This window comes from Jaculus jaculus, chromosome 3 (genome assembly GCF_020740685.1).
Source record: "Jaculus jaculus isolate mJacJac1 chromosome 3, mJacJac1.mat.Y.cur, whole genome shotgun sequence".
NCBI classification, from domain to species: Eukaryota; Metazoa; Chordata; class Mammalia; order Rodentia; family Dipodidae; genus Jaculus; species Jaculus jaculus.
The window spans coordinates 126,684,171-126,704,139 of NC_059104.1; the positions used below are offsets into that span (position 1 = coordinate 126,684,171).

Here is a 19,969-nt window from a genome sequence, read left to right on the forward strand (position 1 = left end):
CCAGATGCTTGTGCCACCTTGTGCATCTGGCTTGTATGGGTCTTTTGGCTTTGCAAGCAAGTGTCTTAACTACTAAGCTATCTCTCTAGCCCTGGATTTACTTTTTTTATGTTAAGGTTTATAATATAGTAGATTTGAAAATAATTTTAAAACTTTCATGTAAGAAATACAGAAGTATTTCAAAAAAGGAAGTAGGCTGGGCATGGTAGAGCATGCCTTTAATCTCAGCACTGGAGAGGCAGAGGCAGGAGGATCACTGTGACCTCGAGGCCACCCTGAGAATACATAGTGAATTCCAGGTCAGCCTGACCTAGAGTGAGACTCTACCTTGAAACCACCCCCCCAAAAAAAGGAGGTGAAACTGTTCTTTGGAGTTTTATTGCAAGCATATATAGAAATTCAGAGTGGCTTACTATTCCAAATTATTTGTTAGAACAAATCATATAGAAGTATAATTCTTTAGATAGGAACATGTTTGGCCTCTATATTTGTGAGCATTAAAATTTATATTATAGGCATTAAATTCCAAATAACCAGAGGTAATAAACGTCAGTACATGCCACAGGGTATGGCTTAAGGCAATGTTTTTATGAGAGAATTAACTGATAGCTTATCTGATATAGTTGATAAAGTTTAAGATTATTTTCATTTGAACTTTTGTTTTCTTAGTGATTTTATATTTATTCAAAATAGTGAATTACCTGAACATATATCCTCACAGTTCAGTGTTTTATAGCAATATTTGTCATGTTCTTTTATTGCTCTTATTTTTATTTGCATGTTTATGGATGCCCCAAAGTTTCTTGCTGCTCCAGATGAATATCAGATGCTCACGTCACTTCGTCACTTTTCTGGGTGGCTTGTGAATTGAACCCAGGCCTGCAAGATTTGCAGGCAGGCACCTTTAACTGATGTGCCATCTTCCCAGCTATTGCTCCTATTTTTTTTAATGCGTATAACAATTACTGAATTTTTTGTTATTTGTAATCACTTTGTAATATCTACTTGATTCTCTAAGGGAATATTCTAGCTAAGTCATTTGTCTGTGCTCCTGACCTCCTGTGCCCCAGAGCAGTTTGTTGTTTGCTTTCTACTTTGTGATCTAGGATGGTTTTTCTGCTGTTAATTTATCACAGTAGTATAAACATATTATAGGATGTTGGAACAGCATGCCTACTGGTCCTCTTTGTGGTAGTAGATCTACAGCACATAAGCTGTTGGTCTTTTTGGTGTTATATTAACCTGATAATAAAATTACTTTTTCCAGCCTGACCAAGAGGTCGTCACCATTCCTGACCTGGGAAGTTTGTCTTCACCTCTGATAGACACAGAGAGGAATCTGGGCCTGCTTCTTGGATTACACGCTTCCTATTTAGCAATGAGCACACCACTGTCTCCTGTCGAGGTTGAATGTGCCAGTAAGAACAATGTTTTCTCTTACCATTCAGTAGGCCATTTTAGTTGATCTGAATGTGCTAGTAAGAGTAGAGGGGGAGGAAGAATCAGCAGTTGTTGATGAGAAATACAAGGATAGTATGACTGAACTAGGGAGAAAATAGCTGTGAGTGGCTTCCATTTATTTCATCATCCTTAGCCTCAGAGGAAGCTAGCAAGTGTGCTGGAATGACTGTCTGGTGACAGTATTTTTTTTTTTTAAAGAGAGAGAGAGAATGAGAGAGAGAAAGAGAGAATTAACACACCAGGGCCTTCAGTCATTGCAGTCGAACTCCAGATGCTTACACCACCTTGTGTGCATGTGCGACCTTGCATGCTATGCCACTTTGTGCGTCTGGCTTACATGGGACCTAGAGAGTTGAACATGAGTCCTTTGGATTCTCAGGCAAGCGCCGTAACAACTAAGCCATTCTTTAACCCTAGGAGTGTACTTTTGATGAAGTAAGTCATGAATCAAAATCTATAATGATACATACACACACACACATATATACATATATATATACACCAATAATTTTGGGCCATGGTTTATCTATCATAAGCAGCTATAATTGATACTCCTATTTGTTGTGCCAGAGCAAGCTGATCCTTTATCTTCCAGTGCACACAGATCTCCTTTGCAGCCCATTGGTTTTTGATCCAAGCTCTCCTTTTTTAATGATTGCTGGTTGTTTGGTATGATCTTAGAAGTATGTAGTCTGCCCTGAGTATGCACTGTGTAGAAACCTTTCAGGTGTGCACACTTAACATCTGTGTCTTACTCCAGAAATCAGCTCAGTTGTCACTTGTATGGAATCCTCAACAGAGTGGTGCTTTTTCTGTTCTCTCTTGTCTGTACCCTTAGAATTGGAGTTGAATATATAGAGTGCTTTACTGTTGCTTTCTCTGTGAAAGTGTGGGTCTGAGTCTCACACAGCATTTAAATCTGTTTTCTGATACCACAAGAAAAGGCTAGGTAGCATCTTGGGAAATGAAGTTTTTTTTTTTGGTTTTTTCAAGGTAGGTTCTCACTCTAGCCCAGGCTGACCTGGAATTCACTATGGAGTCTCAGGGTGGCCTTGAACTCACGGTAATCCTCCTACCCCTGCCTCCCAAGTGCTGGGATTAAAGGTGTGTGCCACCACGCCCGGCTGGAAATGAAGTTCTTTAGTTATGGATTTAGAGGTTGAAACACCAAGCAGCATGCAACTGGCTTTGATGGATGCTCAGTTGGCTGTTACCCAAGAGTGGATAGCATTATTGCTAAGCACATGTGAGAGGATGAGATAGAATGACTGAGAGAGATTTAGGGGTAAGGTTCAGGCTTTTACCATAGCATGTTCTCTTCAGCACCAGCCTAAAGGTCTTGTGGTAACAACATAAGTTCCTTCTGAGGGCATAGCCACATGACCTAGGGACCTCTCAGTGGACCCCACATTGTAGAGGTTGTACCACCTTTACACCGAGGACCAAACTCCTAGCATAGCAATCCTTGTGGCACACATTTAAACTACCTCCACACCATGGCACACAGCAAGTGTTGAACTGGAACTGCTCAAGTTCTGGTGCCATGATTAAGGCATAGTGATTAATAAAGTGTTACTTTAACTAACATTAATAGTGTTGACAGTGTAAATGTGTTGATTATCTTTCTTAGGAACGATGCTGAAGTTCCCTTTCTAAATCATATATTCAATTCGGGATGTTTCTTGTGTTTCTTTCTGAAGGCTGTAGTTGGCTTTCTGTTTAGTGAATGACTGTGTGTTTTCTAGAGTGGCTGCAGTCCTCTATTTTCTCTGGAGGACTGCAGACCAGCCAGATCCACTACAGCTACAATGAGGAGAAAGACGAGGACCACTGCAGCTCTCCTGGGGGCACACCGGTCAGCAAGTCCCGACTCTGTTCTCACAGATGGTCTCTGGGTGATCATTCCCAGGCATTCCTTCAAGCCATTGCTGATAATAACATCCAGGATCACAATGTAAAGGTGAGCTAGGTTCTCCCCCACCCCTTCTCACTGAGCATGCTGGAATCTGAGGGCTTTGATCTGTGGATACTCATGCTTTGATGAGCATAGCACAAACATGATTACTTGGAGATTTGGTTTTGAGGTGAGAGGTTGACTCTGTTCCCATACCAATGAGGTGTGCATTATCTGCCTTAAGTATAGAAAAAAGCCATGACAGGTTAGCATTTGTGAAGCTTCTCTGGGTGGCTTTAAAGTTACCCCTTGCCCTTTCTGTTGCAGGACTTTCTGTGTCAAATTGAAAGGTATTGTAGACAGTGTCACTTGACCACACCAATTACATTTCCTCCTGAGCATCCTGTGGAAGAGGTTGGCCGCTTACTATTATGCTGCCTCTTAAAACATGAAGATTTAGGTATGAAGCTCAATATCTGTGTGTTTCAACTACATTGTACACATTTCAAATGATAGGCTACGCCATACACACTCAGTCTTAACCTGCCCTTTTTTTGAATGTCTTTTTCAGGTCACGTGGCATTATCTTTAGTTCATGCAGGTACACTTGGTATTGATCAGGTAAAGCACAGAGCATTGCCTAAGTCAGTGGTGGATGTCTGCAGAGTTGTCTACCAAGCAAAATGCTCCCTCATTAAGGTGAGTGGGTCTTATTCTTTTTCTTCTGTGCTGTGCAGATAGTTGTCAAAATACTTGTTTTTATTTTGTCTTTTTGTATTTAACTTTTCAGACTCATCAAGAACAGGGCCGGTCTTATAAGGAGGTGTGTGCACCTGTCATTGAACGTTTGAGATTCCTCTTTAATGAACTGAGACCTGCTGTTTGCAGCGACCTTTCTGTAATGTCTAAGTTTAAGCCATTAAGCTCTTTGCCCCGTTGGAGGAGGATAGCTCAGAAGATAATTCGAGAACGAAGGAAAAAGAGAGGTAAGAATGCAAAGCTCAGAAAGCACAGTTCCATTATCTGCTTCCCTCCTTTGGCTGGAGCTCTGTGCTCAGAGTGAGGCTTACTGCTGTGTTCATTGCCTGTGCTGTTTGCAGGTACTGCCATAGTATTCATGTGTATTGGTGAGTGAGTACAGAAATCTGGATTATTTTTCTAAGAGATCAGATAATGCAACTTGAAGTTCAGTGTGTCATGATTTGGCATGCTGACTTGATGCCAAAAAGATAAAACATTACTAAGCTAATAGGGAAAATTAAAAAAAAAAAATTAAGCCAGGTGTATGTCTTTAATCCTAGCACTCAGGAGGCAGAGGTAGGAGGATCACTGAGAGTTTAAGGCCATCCTGAAACTACAGAGTGAATTCCCAGTCAGCCTGGGCTAGAGTGAGACCCTATCTTGAAAAACCAACAACAACAAAATTTTTTTTTTAAATGTTAGTTGTCCTAGTAATGAAATAGATAGCAATAGAGAATATTTAATCTTGCAATTTGACCTTCCCATTTTCATAAGGAAATAATATTTTATCTTGGAATGTTGACTACAGGGGTCCTCTGTCACCTGTGAGTGATACAGTCTAAGATCTCCAGTGGATGCTTAGAATTGCTGATGATGCCAAACCTGTATACACTATGTTTTTGCCTTTATTTATGCTTATCAGTGACAAAGTTAACTTTATAAGTTACATGAGAGTAACAGTTACTAATAACAAAGTAGAAAACTTAAAATAGTTTAATGTAATGAAGTTATATGAATATAGTCATTCCCTCTTCAAAGACTCAAAGCAAGTTTACTTACTTTTAGACCACAATTGACTATAGGTCCTAAAACAATGAAAGTAAAACTATGGACAGGGAGGTAACTCTATTCTGATAAGTAGTGCATTATTACAAAAGGAAACTAAAAGAATTACTGAATAGGTGTTGGGAAGATGGCTCAGTGGATAAAGTGCTTGCCGCTCAAGCCTGAATTACCTGAGTTTTGTTTCCTCAAACCCCATGTAAAAGCCAGAAGCTGTAGTGAGCTTCTTTCACTCCAGCACTCTGACAGCAAGAAGGGAGGCTAAGACAGGAGAATTTCCTGGAAGCTTGAACTAGGTAGCTTGGCAAAGAGGAGCGCACCAGTGAAGGAGGAGGGAGGCAGGGAGACAATGGTGCAGGATTGGACATGCTACCTAAAAAAAAAAAAAAAAAAAAAAAAAGATAAAAAGGTAGGAGGTGAGATGCAACACTGAAAAGTTGTCTCTGCATGTGTGCCATGCCACAAGTGTACTGTCTACCCCCAATGTGCAGAGTTACTAAATAATCTAAATTTGAGCACAAATGCATAGGATACTTTACCTCTTGGTTACTGGTAATTATAAATATTGGCTTATTCATAGACATTTTAAGCAGTATTAACTACTGGGTTCTTGAGGAACATTGTGAATAATAAAGGAAAGCAAGATGTTTTGGAAGTGACTCTAGGGATTAGAGAGATGGCTTAGTGGTTAAGGTGCTTGCCTGCAAAGCCAAAGGACCTTGGTTTGATTCCCCAGGACCCACATAAGCCAGATGCACAAAGTGGTACATGCATCTGGAGTTCATTTGCAGTGTCTGGAGGCCCATTCTCTCCCTGTCTGTATCTTTCTCTCTCAAATAAATAAATAAAGTTATATAGAAGGGACTCTTAAGTTGATTATTCATGAACAAATGATTAAACCACAACAACTTGTCTGAATTCTGAAAGTGCTCTGAATCAGGATATCACAGCAGTAACGTGTTTGAGTTCCTTTAAGCTCAGACTCCTAGATGTCTCATAGCTAACCACAGGCCTCTCCTAGCACCAGCTGCCTCATGCCCATGCACTTTCAGCCCATAAGGTCACCTTTAAAAAGGTTTTCTTGGGCTGGAGAGATGGTTTAGCGGTTAAGCGCTTGCCTGTGAAGCCTAAGGACCCCGGTTCAAGGCTCGGTTCCCCAGGTCCCACGTTAGCCAGATGCACAAGGGGGCGCACGCGTCTGGAGTTCGTTTGCCGAGGCTGGAAGCCCTGGCGCGCCCATTCCCTCTCTCTCCCTCTGTCTTTCTCTCTGTGTCTTTCACTTTCAAATAAATAAACAAACAAATAAATAACAAATAAAAATTTAAAAAAAAGAATCTGCAAATGCTGTAAAAAAAGGTTTTCTTTTCTTCCTCTTCTTTTGCATGAATATGTATGTGAGGTATAATACATGTATATATGTTCTTATGTGTGTGGGCACATTTGGAGGTTAGAATTAACATTGGGTATTTTCTGCTATCACTTTACGCTATTTTTTGAGGTAGAACCTCTTGTTCAACTTAATGTTCACTGATTTGGCCAGACTAGCTATCCAGTGAGTCCCAGGGATTCTCTGTCTCCCCAGTGCCAGGATTATTAGGCATGTATCACCATGCCTAGCATCTTTCTTGAGTGCTGGGCATCCAGACTCAGGTCCTTATGCTGTATGGCACATATTCTACTCACTAAGCCATTTCCCAGCCCACATTTTAAAATTTCTTGTGTGCTTATTGTGTGATATTTGAAACTGTTTTTCTTTCCTTTTCCCCTTTCCCTTCCTCCTTTTCATTCACTCCCCCCTTTCCTTTCTACTCTTCTTTCTTCCTGCCTTTTTTTTTTTATTAAAGAAATTAACCTGTACAGTGTTAAATGAGCAGTGTTAAGAAATTGCTGTATAAAGTGTGAGTACCGATTACTGGTATGTCAGGTGTCCCCTAGTGCTCTGTCAGGCTTGATGATGTGTAGGAAGGACAGCCTGGTTTTGAGCTCAGCTGTTGTAGGGATAGTTTATTGCTGCAGTAGGATCCTTGAATAACTGAGGGACGGGAGCATGGAAGGAAGCTGAGCGTACTAGGCATACATTAACACTGTCTTCCTGTAGGGATACGTGCTGACCTGCTTAGTTCTCCTCATTGTGATGTGAAATAACATGTATAAACGCTGGTCCATCAGGGGAGCTTTCTTTTCTTTTCTTTTTTTTTAAGTATATTTTTATTGGAGAAAGAGAGAGAGAAAGGGAGACAATGGGCACATCAGGGCCTCCAGTCACTGTGAATGAACTCATGAAGACACATGCACCATTTTGTGCATCTGTCTTATGTGGGTACTGGAGAATTGAACCTGGGTTCTTGGGCTTCACATGCAAGCACCTTAACCACTAAGCCATCTCTTCAGCCCAGGGAAGCTTTCTTGAGCTTGGGTGTCCAAGGTTTTTATTGGGCCCTCTATGAACCAGCCTAAATGATTAATCTTGATCACTCAGAATGCAGTTCCCCAGAGCAAAAGTAGGTGATTACCTAAGTCATATCATTGATGAAGCTTATCTGTTGCTACATGGCTCTAGACTTCAGGTAGGTGAAATTAGTCATTTGGGGACAAGATCTTGCTCTATAGTCCAATCTTGAACTTGCAGTCTTCCAGACACTGAAGGTAACTTAACACTGGCTACCAAGGACATGCCAGGGACTGGGGGCCACATATAGCCTCTTTCCTTCTGTGTGTTGCCCATAAACTAAGACTTGTTCTTGTAGTTTTAAAGTAAAAAAAAAAACTGAGAAAAAGAGTAGTAATTTTGACCTATGAAAACTTCAAGAAATTTAAATTGCAGCATCCATAGTTTTCTGGGGATAAAACTACTGCTGCTGCCGCCGCCACCGCCACTGCTGCTGCTGCTTCTTTTCTTCTTCCTTCTTCTTTCTTCTTTCTTCTTCTTCTTCCTCCTCCTCCTCCTCCTCCTTCTTCCTTCTCCCTTCTCTCTCCTTCTCCTTCTTCTTCTTCTCCTTTTTGTTTTGATTCTGGAGATCAAACCCATGGCCTCACGTGCTAGGCAAGGGCTGCATGACTGAGCTACCCCCAGCCCCACCTTCACCTGGTTGTGTACATGAAAGAAAATTGTAGAGTTAAATATCTACAACAGACTGCATCAACCCAAGGACTCCAATATTCACTGACTAGCTCTTAGAAAAGCCTGCTGATCCCAGCCTTACTGTTATTCATGGCCCCTTTCCATTGTAGGCTGCTCAGTCTTTTGTCTGTAACATGGTATGGCAAAGTGTTGCTACTTAATGCCATAGGAGACAGATTGTAATAGTTATTACTTTAGTCATTGGAACATTACAATGCTGGTAATTTGTGTCTTTAAATAAAATAGCCTTCTTGCATATTTAAGTATTTCTTAATCTAAAATTATATAAATGACTTTTATACTGGTTCATGTTTCCAAATGTAGTTCCTAAGAAGCCGGAATCTACTGACGGGGAAGAAAAAATTGGAAATGAAGAGTCTGATTTAGAAGAAGCTTGCATTTTGCCCCATAGTCCAATAAATGTGGACAAAAGACCCATTACAATTAAGTCTCCCAAGGTGAAGTATTTTCTGTGATTCTGAGATAGGCAGAAGAAGTACAACACACAGAAAAGGGAGCTATGAATATTGTACTTTTGTACTAAGCATCTTCAGGGTAGTGACTGATGGGTTGCTAGAGAAAGTATAGTCCCATGGGTGCTCAATGAATCTGATGGATGGTGCCGTGGGCAGAGATAGTGCTAGAGAAAGTTTCTCTTACTGTATCTCATCATTATTATTCGTTATTCCTTCATTGCAAATATCATTTGTTTCAAAAACTGTTGATTCCTGAGGTTATAAGAAGAAGGAAGTAGGGTAGATGATTTTTTTTTTAATATCTTACATTAGTTTAGCTAAAATATCTGGGCTGAAGGTGGGTGTGGTGGCACATGCCTTTAATCCCAGCACTCGGGAGACAGAGGTAGGAGATCCATGAGTTTGAGGCCACCCTGAGACTGCCTAGTGAATTCCAGGACAGCCTGAGCTAGAATGAAACCCTACCTTGAACACCCCCCCCCCCACAAAAAAAAAGGTGGGCTGAGAGCATAGATCAGTAGTAGAGCTTTTATTGTTGTGGGGGGTGGGGTGGGGCTGGGAGCATTCTGCTCTTTATACAAATGGTAAGGTCAAGTTAGCAGACTTAACCACAGGGTGGGAGAGGAGATTAGAGGGTTAAGGACAGCCTTGGCAAGGGGCTGCAGCAGTCCAAGGTTGGCCTGAGGCTGACAGAAAAGTCTATAGTTCCTTTGTGGTCCCTGCCTTGGAAAAGAGGAAGAAGCAAGGTTTTTAAGTGTTCTAGTTACCTTTGTGTTGCTGGACCAAACCCCTGATGAAAAGCAGCTAATGAGAGGAAATTTTTTATTTTGGCTCACAACCTCGAGGGGACGCTTCATGATGGCAGGGAAAAGCATGGCACTAACAGCAGGTGGAAAATAGTAGCAGGAGAGTGAGCTGAACTAACACTGGCAAGCTAGGGCTAATAAACCTCAAGGTGCAGTGACGCACATGTTCCAGCAAGGCTCCACCTCCCATCAGCTGGGGACCAAGTGTTCACAACATATGAGGTTGGGGGGGAGGGCATCTGATTCAAACCAGCACACCTAGTGTGTGTTACAAAGTCCTGGGTTGCAGTTGCATCCTCAGCACCAGCAAAGCAAACCACAGCAGCAGCAAAACTTATTAGTTTATGTCTGTTGGGATTACTTGTTTATATTCAAGTAGCTTAAAACATGCATTCACCTGGTCCACTAATGGTACAAACTGCTCTCTTTGTTAGGACAAATGGCAACCACTGTTGAATACAGTCACAGGGGTTCAGAAATACAAATGGTTGAAGCAGAATGTCCAGGGTCTTTATCCACAGTCTGCCCTCCTCAGTACAATTGTTGAGTTTGCCCTTAAGGAAGAGCCAGTGGATGTGGAAAAGATGCGGAAGTGCCTCCTAAAACAGGTAAAGTCTTAGGAGAATGAGCTGCTCTGTGTGCATTGCACTCACAGCGCTGACTCGGTGCGTTGATATTTTGCAGTTGGAGAGAGCAGAGGTTCGCCTGGAAGGAATAGATACAATTTTGAAACTGGCAGCCAAAAATTTCTTACTTCCATCTGTGCAGTATGCAATGTTCTGTGGATGGCAAAGACTTATTCCAGAGGGAATTGATATAGGGTAAAGCACTGTATTTTTTTTCTTAATTATGGGATCTCTGGTAACACAATACTGTTGTGTTAAAGTCAAAAGTCTCATAGTGTCCTAACTAAAGTGCTTTACTCTCTTGCAAGGGATCCCCTCACAGATTGTTTGAAGGATGTTGATTTGATTCCACCCTTTAATCGGATGCTGCTGGAAGTAACCTTTGGCAAGCTGTATGCCTGGGCAGTTCAGAACATTCGAAATGTTTTAATGGATGCCAGTGCCAAATTTAAAGAGCTTGGTGAGTAAAAAACACAAACTTTTGATGATTGAAAAGCAATGTTAAAATTGCTGTTGGGGTAATGCCAGTGAGGAGGCACCTGTAGGATTTTGTTGGCTTTATTTATATGTCATGGAAAGATAACAAGTATCAATTTTAGCTTTTGGGAACTTTGTATATTAGATTAATAATCTAAGGTGCTTTTAGCTTTCTTAGATTCAGAATATAATTTTCAAAATTTGGCAGAAGACATAATTTTTTTTTGAAGTAGGGTCTTACTCTAGCTCAGGCTCACATGGAATTCACTGTGTAATCTCAGGGTGGCCTTGAACTCACAGTGATCCTCCTATCTCTGCCTCCCAAGTACTGGGATTAAAGGTGTATGCCACCACACCCAGCAGAAGACATAATCTTGAAGTACTCTAAAACTTCTGTAAAAGCATCTTATAAAACTTATACATTTACATATTTTTATGACTATGACACCATATATTCTAGGGTATACTTATTTCCTGAATAGTTTGAGTATATACAAAGGCTAGGATTAGTTTTGTCGTAAAAAAGTGAAGCATAACTTACATTAGAAATAAAGTGCCCTGAGATGTTTAGGCAGCGTGCACATCTTGAAGACAGAAGGGGGTATCTATGTGTGAAGTGCAGGTTATGGAATCATCTCAAAACAAAATAGAGCTGCCTTTGTCTGCGTTAGGTGGAAACCTACTGAAAAATGGACAGAAATTGCATAAAATGAACAAAAAACAAGCCCAAGTGTTCTCTGTCATGTGAATCTTTATGTCCATGAACAAGACACTTCAGTGGATATCAATGCTTTACAGGTATCCAGCCTGTTCCCCTACAAACCATTACCAATGAGAACCCGTCAGGACCAAGTCTGGGAACCATCCCACAAGCTCGCTTCCTTCTGGTGATGCTCAGCATGCTCACCCTGCAACATGGTGCCAACAACCTTGACCTCCTCCTCAACTCTGGCACGTTGGCCCTCACACAGACGGCACTGCGGTTGATTGGTAGGTTGGCACTGGTTTTGGGTCCTTTATGAAAATGTCATGTTTTCTCCCTTGTCTGTCTCTTTAAGAAATGCAAATAGCCAAAGCTAACCTTTTAGCTACTTTAAGTTGGTAGTTAAGTAGGCTTGAGTACAGTCAAATCCTCCATCTTATTTTTGAACATTAAAAAAAAATCTTTATTATTATTATTAACAACATTTTTCATATGGATATATGTGTTGTAGAATATTTTTATCACTCAAGCATAAACCTCATACCCATGTAACAAGTCACTTGGTTTCCTCCATCCTCCCAGCCCCTAGTAACCATGAATCTGCATTCTCTTTCTACAGATTTACATTTTGGGGGAATTTTATAAGTGTAGTCATATAAATTGTGGCCTTTTGTGTGTGGGTTATTTAATGTTTAATTATCTATTGTTAGACAATTGGGTTGTTGTACCCTTTTGCTTTTGCGAGTTCAACTAGGAAAAGTATACCCATTTTTGTTTGAACACCTGTTTTTTGCTCTTCTGATTGTAAAAGGTGTGTAATACAGTGTCATATGGTAATGTTGTAGGCAGATGTTGGATGGAGGCCATAGGGCACCCACAGACATTTTTTGGTTCTTTTGTCCTGAACCAGGAATTGGATCAGGGACACATAGATAGTGATATAAGCACAGCTTATTAAGAAAGAGCAAGTCCAGACAAGGAAGTAGACCAGTGGTGCCCATGCTGAGCTGATTGGGACATTGGCGCAGCATGCTGCTGCTGCTTTGCTTTTTTTTTCTTTCCCCTTCCTCTCTCAAGACAGGGTCTTACTGTAGCCCAGGCAGACTTGGAACTCAGCTATATCCCTGGGCTGGCCTTGAACCAAGGGTGATTGACTGAAGGCAAGTGCCACCACAGCTGGCTCAGTGTACCTTTTAATCAGGCTTTCTTACCTGTGAGCCTTGATGGGGAGGGGTTTCCAGTCTCTCTGCCAACTGGCTTCTGTGATATGCAAATCCTAATGTTCTACCCTCACTCTTTGGACACAGTAGTACTTAGGGTGTTTTACCTTCTGAGTAAGTACCAGACTTTTCCATAGTGCTGTACCATTTGTAACCCCACCATTAGAAGTTCCAGCTTCTTTATATCTTGGTGAACACTAGGTTTTTTTTTTTTTTAATTGTTGTTTTTGGATGAAGGCCATCGAAGTGGTCGTGAAGTTCTGTGTACTGATTTTGACTGGCATTTCACTAGTGTTGTATACTATTAATTTTCTTTACATGTGCTTTTTGTCTGTCCACAGGTCTTTGCTAAAATGTCCTTTTGTCCATTGTTTGAACTGGATTCTGTGTTGTTGATTATAGGAGTACCAATAATTGTTCCGTGTAAATGTACTGGGGCTGACATGCCTGTAACCTTAGGGTTGAGGGTGTGGGGTAGAGACAAGAAGATCGCTGGGTCTTGCTGGTCAGTCAGTCTAGCCATAAAACAGTGATCTCTAGGTACAGTGAGAGACTGTCAGGAAAGTGAGGCAGAACAATAGAGGACATATGTGCACACACATGCAAAATAATAAAAAAATGTTAGCACCAATCCTCAAACCCTTCTAAAAATATTCTAGACTCTACCCTTTGCAAATCTGTAGGTCTTTGGTAGGTATATAATTTGAAGATAATTTCACTTTTCCTACTGGTTTTATTTTGCTTTGATACACAGAGAATTTTAACATTGATAAGTTTATCTAGATTATTTTTCTTTTGTTATCTGTGTTTTTGATGGTGTTGCCAAGACTAAGGTGGATGAAAATCATCTACTATTTCTTGTATGGGTTTTAGTGGCTCAACTCTTCTATATAGATCTTTGGTACCTTTTCTGGGTAAATTTTTAATGTGGTGTGAGGTAATGGTCCCAATTTTCCCTTTCCTTTTTGTAAGGAAGAGTTTGCTGGGGCTGGGGAGGTAGTTACATGGATGAGAGCACTTACAGTTGTTCTGGTGCCATTTGTTGGAAAGACCGTTCTTTCCCCCAGTGTCTTGGTATCCTTGAACACTCAGTCACATGGAATCACAGTCCCATTCTGATGTTCTGTGGGTTGTCATTATAGCCATACTACATTCTGCTGAACATTGTGGGATTGTAATAAGTTTTAAAATTGGGAAATATGAGTCTTCTTCCAGTTTTGTTTTTTTCTTTCTCACGATTGTCTTGGTAATCTTGAGACCCTTGAAATTTTTGTTTGTTTGTTTGTTTTTATTTTTTTGAGATAGGGTCTCACTCTGATCCAGGCTGACCTGAAATCAACTATATAGTCTCAGGGTGGTTTTAAACTCAGAACTCATGGTGATCCTCCTACTTCTGCCTCCGAGGGCTGGGATTAAAGGTGTGCACCACCACACTCAGCTTCCTTGAATTTTTGTGTGAATTTCAGGGCTGGATTTTCTTTGTCACAAGAAAGGCTTTTGGGGTTTTGCTAAGGTTTGTTTTGAAGCTGTAGATAACTTTGGAGAGTTGTAATGTTAACAGTATTAGCTTCATTCCATAAGCATGATGAATGTCTTAATTTTCTTGAGTAGCATTTTATAGTTTTATAGCAATCAAGGTAATAATGACTTCCCAGAGTGGATTAGGAAGTATCTCCTGATGTTCCATTTTCAGAAAAGTTTCAAAATTGTTAATTCTTCTTTAAATATTTGGTAGAATTCACCTTTTAAGCCATGTGGTTGTGAGTTTTTTTCATGAGAGTTTAAAAAAATATTTAGTTATTTATTTATGTAATTATTTATTTGACAGAGAAAGAGGGAGGGAGGGAAGAAGGGGGAGAGAGAAAAAGGGAGAGAGAGAGAGAAAGAGAGAGAGAGAGAGAGAGAGAGAGAGAGAGAGAGAGAGAGAGAGAGAATATGGGTGCACTAGGGCTTCTAGTCACAACAAATGAACTACAGATGTGTGCGCCCCCTTGTGCATTGGATGGGTCCTGGGGAATCAAACCTGGGTTCTTTGGCTTTGCAGGCAGATGCCTTAACTGCTAAGCCATTCCTCCAGCCCATGAGAGGTTTTTGGTTCATTCTTTTTACATCTTATTCTGATGTTCTGTTTCTTATTCAGTTAGTTCAGGTAATTTGTGTGTTTCCAGGGTTTTATCTATTTCATGTAGATAATTTGTTATTTGGCATATAGTTATTCATAGTATGCTTGTGTAGTCCTTTTTGTCTTCACATTGATAGTTACTTTCAGATTTTAGTCATTTGTATTTCATTTCTTAGTTAATTCACCCAAAGGTCTGTCAATTTTGATTTTTTTTTTTTTTTTGGAAAGCCAACTTTTGGTTTTGTTGATTCTGTTATTTTTTTGTTCTGTATTTCATTATCTCTGCTCTAGTATTGACTTTTTCCTTTGGGTAACTTTGATGTTAATGTATTTTTCTGTTTTCATTGTTTCTCCAGAACTTAGATTTGAGATCTTTTATTACTGTATGCTTTTATAAGTATTGAGTATCATTGTCCCTTTTGGCACTGTTTTTATTGCACTATCTGTTTGGAGGGGTGTGTGTGTGTGTGTGTGTGTGTGTGTGTGTGTGTGTGTAAGTAGGGTCTCACTCTAGCCCAGACTGACCTGGAACTCCCGCTAGCCTCTTAATGGCCTCAAACTAATTGTGGTCCTCCTACGACTGCTTTCCCAGTAGTGGGATTAAAGGCATGCTCCTCCATGCCAGGCCCTGGAGGCGTTTCTTTAGCATCTCCCAAGGATTGTTTAGGTGTGTGCTTAGTTTCTACACAGTTTTGAAAATTTCAAGATTCCTTCTGTTACTAACTTCTTATCATTCCATTTTGGTTAGAGGAGGTAGTTTTAATGATTTTAGTGTATTTAAGAGTATAGCTTATTTTATAGCCTGACATATGGTCTGCCTTGGAGAATGTCCATGAAATTATGCTCTTTTTGGGTGATCATTAATTTTTTGTCTGAAACTAAGAGATGCTGTAAGTTTATCTGTCAAATTCCAAGCAAAAAAGTAAGGCTTTCTTAACTTTTTCTTAAATCTTAGAGTCCTTCATTCAAAAAGATGTGTCCGGTTGGAACACCGGCAGCTGCTCATAGAGTAGGATGCTGGGTTATTTAAGGCTTCGTTAGCAGCGGAAAATGGCTTTGAGAGATGACAGAGCCGAGTGTGGTGGTGCATGCTTTTTTTAAAAAAAATTTTTTATTTTCAAGGTAGGGTTTCACTCTAGCTCAGGCGGACCTGGAATTTACTATGTAATCTCAGGGTCACCTCAAACTCATAGCAATCCTCCTACCTCTGCCTCCCCAGTGCTGGTATTAAAGGCGTGCGCCACCACGCTTGGCTGTGCACACTTTTAATCCTAGCACTCAGGAGGCAGAGGTGGGGGATTGCTATGAGTTTGAGGTCAGTCTAAGACTACAGAGTGAATGCCAGGTCAGCTTGGGCTAGAGTGAGACCCTACTTTGAAAATCAAAACAAAACTTATTTATTGGGCTAGAGAGATGGCTCAGCAGTTAAGGCGCTTGCCTGCAAAGCACAAGGACCAGGGTTCAGTTCTCCAGAACCTACGTAAGCCAGATGCACAAAGTGGTGCATACAACCGGAGTTTGTTTGCAGTGCCTGGATGCCCTGATATACCCATTCTCTCTCTGTCCCTCTTCTCTTTTTTTTTGGCTTTAAAACAAAATATATATTTAAAAAAGGATGACAGATATAACCTGTGTGTTGTGGCATACTCCTGTAATCCCAGCATTTGGGAGGCTGAGGTAGGATGATTATGAGGCCAGCCTGTGCTATTTCAAGGCCTTGGAGAGGGAGAAGGAATTTATTTTCTAGGATATTTTTTTTTCTGACTTATTAACAAATTATAACAAATTAATGGTTTATGGATGTCTTCTGTTGTCAGTACTCATGAGTTAGAGTGACATTTAGCCCCTCGGCTGCAAAAAGCAGGGAATTGTGTCTTAAGAACGTGTATCTATAGTTGCTATTTTCCTTATCAGGATGGTCTGTCATTCAGAAAGTGTAAGTATATTCTTCATATTAACTTTATGGATGCATATCCAGATTCAGTAAACAAAAAAACAAAGCACTTAAAAATTCTGCCTACTTTTGTCGTACTTTTGTCGTATTCAGGCCTCTAGCAGTAAGTAAATTCATTGTTTACGGAGCTGGACGTACAGCTGGGAGATCCCGGGGCCCTGGGCCAAGGAAGCAGCTAGGCTAAAGAAAAGACCATTTCTCCTCAAGTTTGAAGCTTTGCTGCAGCTTTAGGAATTGATTAACCTTTTCTACTCTCCTCTCTCTCTCCTGTTTTTTCAAGGTAGGGTCTCACCCTATCCCAGGCTGACCTGGAATTCACTCTGTAGTCTCAGGCTAGGCTGGCCTTGACCTCATGGTGATCCACTTACCTCTGCCTCCCAAGTGCTGGGATTAAAGACGTGCTCCATCACGCCCGGCTTACTCTCCTGTCTTGATGAGAGAATATAAACATTTCATGTATTTGATTCCTCAAGCCTGCTTACAGAAGTTTTTGGGCTCCTTCAGATGGGGTCTTGCTATGTAGCTCAGACTAACCTTAAACTTATAATCCTTCTGCTTTAGCTCCTGGGTGCTGTGAAATTATAGGCATGTACCACTGTCTCCACCTATACCTATATTAAAAATAGGACATTGCAGTACCTTAGTTGTTTTTGATGCCCTCGTAGGTCCTACTTGTGACAGTGTTGAGGAAGATATGAGTGCTTCTGCCCGAGGAGCGTCTGCCACTGTGTTGGAAGAAACCCGGAAGGAAACCGCACCTGTACAGCTCCCAGTTTCAGGGCCAGAACTGGCTGCCATGATGAAGATCGGAACCAGGGTCATGAGAGGAGTGGACTGGAAATGGGGTGATCAGGTACTCATATAGATGTTTCCTTACATACAGGAATGCTGTGTATGGTGTGTGCGTGTATGTGTAGTTCAGAGGGCAAGCTTGGTGTTGGACCTCACCTTCTACCTTGTTTGAGGCAGAGTATCTTATTGGACATTGCATAGGGCAAGCTGAGTGGCCTATGAGCTTCTGGAGAGCCTCTGTTTTCACCACCCATCTTGCCATAGGAGAGTTGGGATCACAGATGCCCACTTCCACATCTGGCTTTATGTGGGTTCTGGGGATCTGAACTCAGGTCTTACTTACGGAACAAGCTCCTTACCCACTCAGCATCTCTCCAGCCCTAGGCATTTGATTTAATACAGTAGCCACACACGTCACCTTCTGTACATCCGACTTGATATTAATTATTGGGATTGGCTAGTTAACTACTTGATTTCAGTACTTACAGGATTCATAGATGACTTAGTTGTTAATTCCTGGGCAATAAAATAGATGCAAAACAATTTAGAATTACTGCAAGGCCACTTTGAACAGAGGGAAATCTAGGAGGAGTGGCAACCATTTTCAGAAAATTCTCTGGCATGTGGTTTGATTTGATGTGCAAAGTTGCAGAATGTTAATAGGATGCAAACTGTGAGACAGGAAGCTCAGATGCTGCCTCTGGGTGGTAATAGACTGGTTCTAGTGAAGCACCCCACATCTAGAAGTTTTGGTTGTACTGGTTGGGTGGGTAATTGCCTCTCTATTTCTCCTCACAGCCCATTGTTTCCAGACCTCTCTCAGGTCCCAGACAGAGGTCATTAGCCATAGGTTTAGCTACGTTACAACAGCTTGCTCCCATGGTTATTAACCCTATGTTCTGTCATAATCATCTTAGAAATGAAAGTGTCTGGGGACAGGGCATAACATCCTATAAACCGCTTTTCCCTTAGAAATGGATGACAGAGTTTTGGTGTGGGGCCCAGGTTTTTTTTTCTTATGAAGTCCCTGAAGTGCTTGAGGTCATTGAAAAGACTACCAGGAGAGCTCTAGAGGGCTGGGTTCAGTATTTGTTTAGAAAGGATTATCTTCCTGCCCCCTTATTTCTTTGACACAGAACCATAACATGTTATTTCCGGACGTATAATTGAAAATAGCACGATTTGTACATTTTTCATGTAGGTTTGGGACTAGTCTGTAACTCTGGAGCCTAGGTCCAGTGACTTGCCCCCCTTTGTAGGGAGGGTGGCCTATGGAGACATAGATATGTGTGGGTCTCTGATACCATGGAGGCCCAGGGCAAGGTATGTACCCCTTAACTGGTCTTTATTTTGGCTTTTGCAGGATGGGCCTCCCCCAGGCCTAGGCCGTGTGATTGGTGAGCTGGGAGAGGATGGGTGGATCAGGGTCCAGTGGGACACAGGCAGCACTAACTCGTACAGGATGGGGAAAGAAGGAAAGTACGACCTCAAGCTGGTGGAGCTGCCAGTCTCGGCACAGCCCTCTGCAGAGGACTCGGACACAGAGGATGACTCCGGTGGGTGACACGTGATGGCCTTTAGTCCAAGGCAGCCTGGTGAATTATTCAGGTGTTAGCTAGCTGTCATTTACCTCTAGGAACTTAAAACAGTGGTCAGGACCCATCTGAAGGCATTGCTGTGGGCACAGTTTAAACATGCACCAAGGTGGTTCTGATACAGGTATACAAAGAGGCTCTGGGAACCAGCATCCCAGCCAAACTGTCTTTGCCCACTTATCACTCCACCTTTCCTGCTACTCCTTTGGGAATGGGATGGAAGCAAGGTGCAGCCTTACTTCTGAATAGATGGTATATTTGTCACCGAGCCTGTGCTTGAGCAGGTGTTGTGGACTCAATGCTGCCTGGCTGTTCTCAGGGTCCTTTGCTCCTTTCTCTCTCAACTTTACATTTTGCAGAGCATGTGGCCTTCCCCTTACTTACTTCCTGGACTTCTACACCTTGACTCAGAGTGTTTCACATAGTGCTGACTTTCCGAGAATTTGGAGGTGAATCCAGAAAGTGTGATACTATACAGGGAAATCTGAGGTTGCAGGAGTACATTTCTTAGTTATATACAAAAGACTTTTAGATGCATGAATGACACATCACATGGCTGACCTTGTTGACACCATTCAAGAGGTTAGAGCTCCTCCCACGACTTTGCCAGCTCTCTATGCATTACTGTCAGGTGTCAGAAATGGCATCTCAGCCATCAGATGAGAACTAGGACTAAAGATACAGCTCAGTAGTTGAGTACTTACCTGGCATATGTGAGGCCCCGTGTTAATTCCCTGATACTACATAAAAATAAAATTACATAAAAATAAGATTAGAATAATTAAAAAAAAGTCATGCATGGCAGCACACCTCTTTAATCTCACCACTTGGGTGGATGAAGTAGGAGGATTGCTGTGAGTTTGAGCTTGGGGCTGCAGAGTGACTGGACTAGAGCAAGATCCAACCTTGAAAAAACAAA

The 19,969-nt window shown here is 41.4% G+C and overlaps 1 protein-coding gene across 4 annotated transcripts in view; it reads left to right on the forward strand.

The window, feature by feature from the left end:
* The window catches only part of Herc2 (HECT and RLD domain containing E3 ubiquitin protein ligase 2), a 214,552-nt gene that overhangs the window by 102,951 nt on the left and 91,632 nt on the right, over window positions 1-19,969 (forward strand). For all 4 annotated transcript variants that reach the window (XM_004661943.2, XM_045145018.1, XM_045145020.1 and 1 more), the window contains 12 exons: window positions 1,268-1,418; window positions 3,207-3,421; window positions 3,683-3,815; window positions 3,927-4,054; window positions 4,146-4,341; window positions 8,604-8,737; window positions 9,996-10,169; window positions 10,246-10,382; window positions 10,496-10,647; window positions 11,463-11,654; window positions 17,329-17,516; window positions 18,819-19,011. In XM_004661943.2, the coding sequence (XP_004662000.2) occupies window positions 1,268-1,418; window positions 3,207-3,421; window positions 3,683-3,815; window positions 3,927-4,054; window positions 4,146-4,341; window positions 8,604-8,737; window positions 9,996-10,169; window positions 10,246-10,382; window positions 10,496-10,647; window positions 11,463-11,654; window positions 17,329-17,516; window positions 18,819-19,011 (1,993 nt within the window). The remainder of the gene's footprint in view (window positions 1-1,267; window positions 1,419-3,206; window positions 3,422-3,682; window positions 3,816-3,926; window positions 4,055-4,145; window positions 4,342-8,603; window positions 8,738-9,995; window positions 10,170-10,245; window positions 10,383-10,495; window positions 10,648-11,462; window positions 11,655-17,328; window positions 17,517-18,818; window positions 19,012-19,969) is intronic.